An 8,857-nucleotide genomic window follows, 5' to 3' on the forward strand; every position below is an offset into this window, starting at 1 on the left:
TAGTAACCTTCATGTAACTACAAAATTTTCTTATCAACTGTGTAAAACTGGAATATCGTCCCATTCAACAAACAATGAACATCATTCTCCAACCGGAGTAGACCTAAACAAAGCGGTCCAATTTCTGAATCATCACGGCATCCTGTCCATTTTTGCATCCTCACATAATTTCCTTTTATGTAGGTGACGATTAGGCAGGGACCCAGCCTCTATATTAGGCCGGAAACCGTAAATATGTCTATCACTTCACAGCAGCCTCAGGTCGTCCTGGTTCTATGCGGTCTCGTGGGTTCAGGAAAGGTAATAATTTTTGTCTCTGCTTCATCGCACTTTTTACTGTTTCCACTGCAGTCAGTGTTCGCCCAGTCTCTAGAACACCAATATCCGAATTTTTTACGGTGTTGTCAAGACGAGTTGGGGTCGCGTAGGAAAGTTGAGCTTGCTGTGAGACAGGCGCTTTCAGAGGGCCGTTCTATTATTGTCGATCGGACGAACGTGGACATCAGGGTGAGTTGCGTTGGTGACGCCTGGGGATGATGGCCTTACAGCTCACTAATGGTCGCAACGTTTAAAGTAACTGCTTCCTGGCCTCAAGGAGTGGCTCTAATTCCCTCGAAGTCAAAGAAGGACGTGGCTGGATATCGCGGATGAATTCCCATCTGTTGAAAAGTGGTGTATAATGATGGACACGCCATACGAGGTATGAATTTGAGATTATTATCCGAACCGGGAAGGTGCACAGTGGGAAGTAACCCTGGCAGATGGTGTAGGGTTGCCCCGGTACCAGTGCCGCTAGGTAGCCCCATTACTATTTGACGGGGCCAACTATCAGATTTCCAATGCCGGGGCCTCCTATCAGATATGCGCAGTCTGACGGGGTGCCCCGGAAGTACTGACGGGGTGCCCTGGAAGTTATTGATAGGTAACCCCGCTTGTTTTAATAGTGAATCATAATATATTCATTTGGCATTGTACTATATAGTAATACATGCATAACTGGTGCTTGTCATTGCGTGTGTCGGAGAAATAGTGCCCCAAGGCTATACTGAGGGTGCGGGATAAACCCCGCGCTTGAACACAGGAGAAAGCCACCCTTGCAGAGATGAGTCTGTGGGGCTGGTGTAGGTCCCAAGAGCAAGTCGGTTTCAAAGATATAATAATCAGTGGGGTAAATGTGGCGGGTAGATCGCAAAGCAAATGATGAGGTGAATGGCGGGGAACACATAGTTTGCTCATCCGTGAAACCCGGCCCACGGGGTTCCAGAACTCCCTGTACCTCACCGAGTAGAAGGAAATGGGAGGGGGAGAAAAGTTAAAAGCATAGTGGTAGGCACACTTTTTGGTCAGGCACCAGCGCGGGCTTTGCAACAGCGCATTGGGCAACGCCATGATAACACATCTGGTTTGCGTCCTTTCATGTCGGTTGGCCCAAAATATCGGCATCAATGAGTGAAGAACGCGTGAGAACGCGTTCAATTGCAAGGGGGTCACCAGCGACTATTGGCATGGAAGCACTGGCATGCGCGCAACAGAGCATGGGCCCACAGTGTCGGACTCAATAATGGGAGAAACCAAGTAGCAGACACAGATGTGGGTCCCACCAAAGGGTGCAATGCAGGCTTGGTCGCCAAGATCGGATGAGCCGATTGCACAAGATCGCTCAACCTGGAGTGGCAATAGAGAGCATTGAAGCACGTATTGTGATGCAGAAAACAGCCAAGAAAAACGTGGCTGCGCATATTATGGATATCCAGCGTCGATTCAATGTGTGTAGGAACACAGAGATAAGAGAGATGACGGGTGAGACGAAGTTCCCAAGCAAATGGCAACTCCCGGACCGACAAGGATGAAGATAGAAACAGGCAGATTGCATGCAATGCTGGCGTACTTTTGCAGAATTCTTATTGCCAATAGTTCTCAGGGCGGAGTTGAGACATACATTGCTCAAGGAACCCAAAACCGATATTAGCGCCCCGCGCTTCGACTCTTCCCAATGGTCTCCTCGCTCAACCATCACATGCCTACGGTAGCCCTGGTACTCCACTTGACTGAGCAGCTGCAGCATTTCGAAGAAAGTGATAAGTATTTTAATGATGGTAAAACCCAGTACAATCTGACGGGGAACTTCCGGCACTGGATAATGCTGAAAAGGGAGGATGTGGAACTCAGCGATGATGAGAATTAGGGATTGGAACGCTCTAAGTTTCTTTTGGTATCAATATGTAAGTCGGAATACAGATGCTAGGTAGCCCCGGTACTACACACGACTGAGCATTTCCAAAAAGCTGATAGGGACTCCCGGCATTTTCGATTAGGTGATGGTGCAACCCAGTACGATCTGATGGGGGGACTTCCCACAGTGGGTGGCCAACGTCCCTTCGGCATGCCCAAGGAATGTACATTCCGTGTACTCAACCGTCTGTACAAAACTTTGCTACACTGGTACTTGCTGAATAATCTTCGATTCATGATCCTGTCCCAGGGTATGACCACCCAACGCTCCGCCCACACGATGCTCTACATGGTGAGCTTTGTCTCGGAGACTACCAGAAACTTCGGTACCGACCTTATTTCACGCTGCTTTTCCAGTTCTGGAACGCTTCGCAGCGTCGTTTCAAACACCCCATCCTTACGAGGGCTTCGACAGAATGTTAGCCCTTTCTCCGCAATCAGGTCTCTCCCAAATTCCGTCCAGAGCCCATGGACCAAGGGATCTATACTATTCTCCTGACGAGATTGACGCTATTCTTGGTCGAATACTTGGACCAGAAGGAGACCCTTCCAATTCCCTTCACATTTAATTTGCAGTCAAGGTGCGTCCGTATCTCTGGCTTGTTTGTCCATTTGAAGAGGATTCACCACAGTTCCTCTATTTATGTATCGCTATGTTATCCTTCGTCTGGGAGTAGGTCGGCGGTACAAAGCTGTGATAATCTTGATGGCCAGCATGTCGTTCATCACCATCACCCGTTTCCGACAATTACCTTGCTTTTTGAACTTTGTCTTACGTATCTGTCAGCTACTGTTATAGTTACTACCTCGCAGCGCCCAGCATTATTTGGAAACAATTGTGATGACCTCCCGTCACCCATTGATGGTGACATCCGAGGCAAGTATCGCCGCTGACCCTATTATCGGCCACGATGGCTCCTCAGCTGCGCTGTCCACCTCCTAAGACTTACCTGGATTAGCTCGGGCCGAAATTTAAATGGAGTACTGTATGTATACGAGTTCACTGTCACGACTCATGTCCCTCGTAAGTGCGACGACCTTCACCTGCTTAAGATTCTTGTGATCGGAATTCGAACACTGAGATGAAGACAGCGATAAATAGAACTGTTCAATAACACTGCCGTACCCTGTAAATGAGTTTGAAGGTCACACTTACGTATCCAGAACAACACACAAACAAAACCCTGATACTCCTGTCATCCTCCATTCAGGTTCCAGTCGTGGAAGCAGAGCAATTATCATATAGAGGTTCGGGTCTTAGGTCATTGCCTGGCTCCGCTGATGAGCTGCTGATATTTCTTGGAACCATTTGGGGGTTTCGCCTCCCAGGATGGAGCTTCCCCGCGTGTACCAAACCCGTGTGTAGTTCTGGATATGAGCCCCAAAGCAGGAACCCATATTCGTTTGTGAAACGTCGCAGCCTCCAGAAGTCTCAGACTGGCATTTTCATTTTTTGGGAGGGGTCGAATAATACAATGACTTACACACTTTCGAGTCTTATCTATCTGCTTTCGATGTTGCGTTGATCGACGGGCACAACCAAGCTATCAGACAGGTAGCAATTAAGCTCGAATCGTCCTCAGTAAAGTACAATTACAGGATCCTCAGTTACAATTTAGTGCTCGGTTTATTCTCCTGTCTCGCTTCCCTAAGAACAGACTCGATCCAATCTCCGACATACTTGGTCACTTCTTCTTTTCGTTCTATCATTAGCCAATGTCCCGCGCCATCAAGATCGATGGTTTTTAATGATTTTGCGAAATTTCTCGAGCGTTTAGCTGCTTGTTTCGGAGATGCAGGGTCCTCGGTACCCCGGATCAGGAGGAAAGCTGTCTCAGTCGGCAGGAATGAGGGGAGCTTTGCCACTGAAAACATTAATAGTCATGAGCGCGTCCGAAATATCTTCATGGTGGACTTTTGGTACCTTTCTCATCGTTGAAGCGGATACGTTTGGTCTTGTAGTACATAAGTGGCCCCGACATAGAATTTTCGAATTGCTTGACATAAAAGTTCATTTCCTGTGATGGCAATTCTTGCAGGGTGAGACAAGTTCCCCGTCAAGTTATTTGGGCTCACCGACGAAGAGAGAACACTTGGCCCATCAGGGAATTTATCTTTTCCTCGAAGAAAGTTCTCAAGCTTTTCAACTTCCACCCACTTCCATGTCAGGGAGTCGGAACGGTAAATCATATCCAGGAACGTGCGGAGCTAGAGTGACATTGAGGAGTCAGGACCAATGGCCTTCGCACGGAGAACGGTCAGCTCACGTTAGATTCGATATCCTTCGTGGACCTAGGATCTTCCAAGTATACTTGGTAGCCTAGTCCGGGGACACGTTTTGCAACTATGGACAATGGAATGTATGAAGGTGCTGGAGGGGAGTATGGGATAGATAAACTAGGACATGGGTGAGCATGAAGTCAAGGTGGCGCACGCAAGGACGACCAAAACTTACGCAACCACCGTCAATACACGTTCGGGATGCCAAAGGTACATCCTCCACGCAATTTCGGCACCCCAATCATGTCCAACAATGGCAGCCTTCTCTACCTGAAAATTAGGTCACGAAACAAACTCATTGCGGAAAGAATTTTGGTAGGTATAATGGAGAGAAGCGTACCTTCAAGAGGTCGAGTAGAGCCGTAAGATCCTTGCATATTGACTTGGTCGAGTATGCGGAAACTTCAGTGGGTTTATCTGTCCCACCATAACCCAACGCGTCGACAGCAATGATTCTCCAACCTGTGAAATTTTCAAAGTAGAAAAATTTGCGCTTTCCAAGGTAGGTGTGCTCACCCCTTTTGGCCCACGGCCCTATCTGGTACCTCCAACCATACCTATTGAACGATATTCTCGCTCTTAGCGGTCAGTAGGATCAATCATCGGCATACCAAGAATCGGGAAATCCTACGAATGCGCGTCAGGTAGGCCAAAATTCCGCTAGAAACACCTCCAGAAATCAAGACTCCTCACCATGTATAAGCAACAATGTTGGTGTATCCTTTATGAAGGACTTGAACGGTTTTTGGTCAACAAAATGATAAGTTCTTCCTGTACTCAAACGTTCCGAGCGATGGTTAAAGCTCGAGGGGTCGGTCGGGTCCATTGTCGGCGTTCAATTTGCCGGTGTGGGAATTCGGGGGTGTACCACCGCAAGTCCCACTTCATTTCAACGTCGAGCGCCGGGATGACCACTTCAACGGCTATGGGTGGGAAGCACATTAAGGTAAATTTAGGGGCAGATGGGGTTGCAATAGTCACTTTCTCGCGGTGTGTTAAGGACCGCCCTGCGTGAGTGTGCGGACAGCCAAACTTACTTAAATCCTCGAAACAGCCCTCCAGTCAATGCTTTCAATACGGTGTAAGTACCAATGTTCACCAGCTTGGTTTATCTCATGATGGTGTGTGCTTGTTTTATACAGAATGTGGCAGGAAATACCCAAAGTATTTGACAACCTCAGTCTCGATCCTGCTGTGAGAGTCGTAGTGCTGGCTTCTACAGAACGAGCTTTCACTGGTGGAATAGACCGTAAGCGTCGGTTCTCCATCGCTAACTCTTTCCTTATATTTTTGGGCACTTACCGGATATTTAGTGAAGGATATTGCGGACTTCTTTCAGGAGGGCGATGACAGCGCCCGAATAGCGTTGCAGTTTCGTCCCTTGATATTTGTCGGTGCTGTTTGGTATTTCCCCACACTATGCTACTTACATTCTTCTCGCCTCTAGCAATTCCAAAATGCCATCAACTCCATAGAAAATTGTCGGGTTCCAGTAATTGCCGCCGTTCATGGATTCGCCTTTGGGCTCGGCGTCGATATATTAAGTGCATGCGATGTTCGGTATGCTACGGAGGATGCGACATTTAGTGTCAAGGTACGTAGGCCCATTCAATAACGTGGTTAACACCATGATTGTGGGCTTAGGAAGTAGATATCGGGATGGCCGCGGATGTTGGTAGCTTAGCCCGGTTCCCCAAGACCGTTGGGAATGACAGTTCAGCCCGTGAAATAGCCGTCACGGCTAGAATTTTCAGTGCTAAGGAAGCCGAGGCAATTGGATTCGTTTCGAAGCTTGTGCCTGGTGGGAAACGAGAGGTTCTTGGTGCGATAGCATCTTCTGCATGAATGCAAGTGATCCTTACACAGGGCCCGGGACTCTCCCGTCTCCCGTGGTTTACATCACAGATGCTGCTTTGGTGACAGCAAAGGAGATTGCGACCAAGTCACCGATCGCAGTTGCAGGAACGAAGCATGTCCTGCTGCATTCTCGTGATCACACGTACGTCAAGCGGTTCTACTCTCTGGCAGCTCCAATGAATTTCCTCACGCAGTGCCCTTGAGAATTTGGATTACGTTGCAACTTGGAATGCGGTGATGTTCCAGACTGCCGTACGTCATTTATCTCCCATCAATCCTAGGACCAGCCCAGATAACAGTTAAAACAGGATACAACCGAAGCCATCAATTCATTCCTTCAGAAGCGAAGACCACGGTTTGGCCCTTTGGCTAGCAAATTATAATCGAGATCTCAACGCGCAAAGCCATAGAATCTTCATTTTTGTAATGCGATTGATTGAGTAGGTCAGATTCAAGACACTGCACCTTGCCTGTAAGGACGCGCAATATCATGAATATGTACCACGTTATCCTTATCGTGGTTCAGATCATTTCGCTGGCCCCCTTCTCGGTTCGTTCAAAATGAGAGAATAATTACCAGCTTTGCATCGTTGACATTGTTGCTTCACTACCCCAAGTGTCCTTGTTTGCTGCTTGGTGCCCGGACTGATAACCGATCGCTTACAACTCAGATCCGTCTATAGTACTATTGCAAATTGAACCATGATGACTCGCACGCGTGCGCACTCGCCTCACCGAACCCCTTACACCCAGGGGAAGCACGACAGCCCAACAATTCACACTCGCGTCGGGAACATGGGGTGCTAATAAGACGTCAGTTCGCTCCCAATCGACGGGGACTCACCCATTTGGCCTGCAAGGCAGCCGTGTTTATATTTTTCCATAGGGTGACGCGAGATGAAGAAGCAGGTTAGCTGCGATAGATGCCACAAGCAGGGATAGCGTAACAAAAAGGAGGTGCAGGGATCACCTGCTTTCTATTCAATGCCAACTTCACGACGAGGCGGGAGAGTCACCCAAATCTGGGCGGCAACGGGATGCGTTGAATTTCTTATCAGCAAATTGAGATAGTTCAGCAGTTCTTAGTTGGCATTTCAACATGTCTACAAGCGATAATCGGTTGAAAACTATTGTGGGGCACTGGGGTGGTTTTCAACATTCTCGCCACTGGGTCAGATTGTGAACATTCTTGGGATACCTTGAGATTAAGATGACAGAATACAGCAGTGAGAAGTTTGCTGAGCCTGCAGGCAAAAAACGAGTGACCTCTTTCCTTTTCCGGAAGGGGTCATTTTGAATTGAAATGTGGTGTTCCGCGTTGGTCGCATATATGGTGCTGAAAACCCCCTCAAATACGGCCCCAACCCTCCAGCAGAATCAATCATGACTCCGACTCCGACCCTCCGCTTTATACCATGTTGTCCTCTCATACCGAGGATGCCTCACAGTGGCAGTGGCCGCAACATGAGTTTGATTCTCATTCGTGACTGCCAACAGGGTGTTGGGACAGTGCGGAGGATCGAAGGCCATGGATGCGCCGTTGCCCTGAGGCAGTTTTTCGATGCGTCTGCTTAGTGGCACTAGTGTGGATAAATTGCGAGCGAAGTGCATCAATTCAGTGCTCTTACTGCATTCGTCTACTACGGGTTATCTATCGTTTGAACTGGTATTTGTTTGACAGGCCCGCTCTAGTTTCGAGCCTCCTGAATCTTGGGAGATTTGTGACCTAGCTCCTTCAACTCTTTGCAAACTTCGGGGGATGGGAATTCTATTGGAGCATGGTACAAATCCCATCAGAAACTAACTGATTAAATTGAATTTGAGGTCACAGGTCCCATCTCGCCCTTTATATAAAATCGAGAGCCAAATCCCCGAGAAAAGAACGGAAGAAAACTATATGCGAGGGATTGCGGTGACTGGGAAACACAGGTCTCTTCAACGCCACTGGCCTGTGCTGTGCACATCCAACAGTCGGCCTAATCACATTCTTTTCAAAATGGACTCTCCCCTACGGAATATGGTCGCAATACACGCAGGTTATGCTGGTTGTGCCCTTTAAGTGATTCGATTCGTTAGGATTTGAGTCAAGCTCGCTAGATCTGATAGGCAATGCATTCGCGATTGGAGTGCAAAGGCCAAAAAAATCATTATGCGGGCTCTCTGAATGAATGACTTGATTCACGAGGATTTGGATCAACGCAAAAAGCTTGCTCATCCACCAAAACCACTAGGTAATGCACCCATGATCAGGATACCAGGCTCAAACTATTATGCGGATGGTTTCTCCATCCAAACTGTGTCACGACTTCACACAGTTGGCTTCCCAGAAGCATGTGGCTAGATCTCATTTGGAGGTTCTGCCCCTTTGCTCTGGAACCAATAACCATTTAACTAGGTACGGTGTTGCCGCGCGCCGTCGCAGGTTCTATTTAATTTCTGGTTAGACGCATCTGCTTCGTATTTCAACACTCTCTGCCTCTTCCCCCCC

General features: G+C 48.1%; 5 protein-coding genes across 5 annotated transcripts; 3 read left to right on the forward strand and 2 right to left on the reverse strand.

Annotated features, from left to right (window-relative positions):
- The first annotated feature begins 64 nt into the window (after positions 1-64).
- Positions 65-737, forward strand: EI90DRAFT_1679091 (uncharacterized protein). The gene is made up of 2 exons (XM_039052021.1): positions 65-507; positions 619-737. Exons 1-2 carry the CDS (start codon positions 235-237, stop codon positions 649-651), a joined length of 306 nt encoding a protein of 101 aa, XP_038913729.1. The 5' UTR covers positions 65-234; the 3' UTR covers positions 652-737.
- Positions 738-1,513: 776 nt separating this feature from the next.
- Positions 1,514-2,014, reverse strand: EI90DRAFT_3066848 (uncharacterized protein; the record flags this gene model as incomplete). Its single annotated transcript, XM_039060972.1, has 1 exon — positions 1,514-2,014. One exon carries the CDS (start codon positions 2,012-2,014, stop codon positions 1,661-1,663), a length of 354 nt encoding a protein of 117 aa, XP_038913730.1. The 3' UTR covers positions 1,514-1,660.
- Positions 2,015-2,383: 369 nt separating this feature from the next.
- On the forward strand, positions 2,384-2,801 carry EI90DRAFT_3126751 (uncharacterized protein; the record flags this gene model as incomplete). Its single annotated transcript, XM_039063945.1, has 3 exons — positions 2,384-2,417; positions 2,483-2,524; positions 2,590-2,801. The coding sequence occupies 3 exons, from the start codon at positions 2,384-2,386 to the stop codon at positions 2,799-2,801; spliced, it is 288 nt and encodes a 95-aa protein (XP_038913731.1).
- Positions 2,802-3,742: 941 nt separating this feature from the next.
- Positions 3,743-5,433, reverse strand: EI90DRAFT_3290824 (Alpha/Beta hydrolase protein). The gene is made up of 9 exons (XM_039067245.1): positions 5,206-5,433; positions 5,124-5,139; positions 5,029-5,069; positions 4,853-4,974; positions 4,688-4,782; positions 4,500-4,629; positions 4,309-4,440; positions 4,157-4,250; positions 3,743-4,097 (listed from the first exon to the last, which is right to left on the reverse strand). Exons 1-9 carry the CDS (start codon positions 5,336-5,338, stop codon positions 3,841-3,843), a joined length of 1,020 nt encoding a protein of 339 aa, XP_038913732.1. The 5' UTR covers positions 5,339-5,433; the 3' UTR covers positions 3,743-3,840.
- A 4-nt stretch (positions 5,434-5,437) lies between these two features.
- EI90DRAFT_3146276 (Delta2-dienoyl-CoA-isomerase) lies at positions 5,438-6,752 on the forward strand (the record flags this gene model as incomplete). The annotated part of the gene is made up of 9 exons (XM_039065396.1): positions 5,438-5,502; positions 5,567-5,593; positions 5,655-5,761; positions 5,826-5,902; positions 5,960-6,106; positions 6,157-6,334; positions 6,418-6,511; positions 6,564-6,621; positions 6,678-6,752. 9 exons carry the CDS (start codon positions 5,438-5,440, stop codon positions 6,750-6,752), a joined length of 828 nt encoding a protein of 275 aa, XP_038913733.1.
- Between the last annotated feature and the right edge of the window lie 2,105 nt (positions 6,753-8,857).

The sequence above is a fragment of the Cantharellus anzutake genome (genome assembly GCF_015039405.1).
Source record: "Cantharellus anzutake strain C23 chromosome Unknown EI90scaffold_39, whole genome shotgun sequence".
NCBI classification, from domain to species: domain Eukaryota; kingdom Fungi; phylum Basidiomycota; class Agaricomycetes; order Cantharellales; family Hydnaceae; genus Cantharellus; species Cantharellus anzutake.

What these genes read in the sequence shown, in the direction of transcription:
- EI90DRAFT_1679091 (XM_039052021.1), top strand. Translation starts at nt 235, where the DNA reads ATGTCTATCACTTCACAGCAGCCTCAGGTCGTCCTGGTTCTATGCGGT. An exon ending in GGACGAACGTGGACATCAGG is followed by an intron (nt 508 to 618) that starts GTGAGTTGCGTT and finishes ATTCCCTCGAAG; the next exon opens with TCAAAGAAGGACGTGGCTGG.
- EI90DRAFT_3290824 (XM_039067245.1), bottom strand. Translation starts at nt 5,338, where the DNA reads ATGGACCCGACCGACCCCTCGAGCTTTAACCATCGCTCGGAACGTTTG. An exon ending in CGAAGGATATCGAATCTAAC is followed by an intron (nt 4,441 to 4,499) that starts GTGAGCTGACCG and finishes ATGTCACTCTAG; the next exon opens with CTCCGCACGTTCCTGGATAT. An exon ending in CCGCTTCAACGATGAGAAAG is followed by an intron (nt 4,098 to 4,156) that starts GTACCAAAAGTC and finishes TAATGTTTTCAG; the next exon opens with TGGCAAAGCTCCCCTCATTC.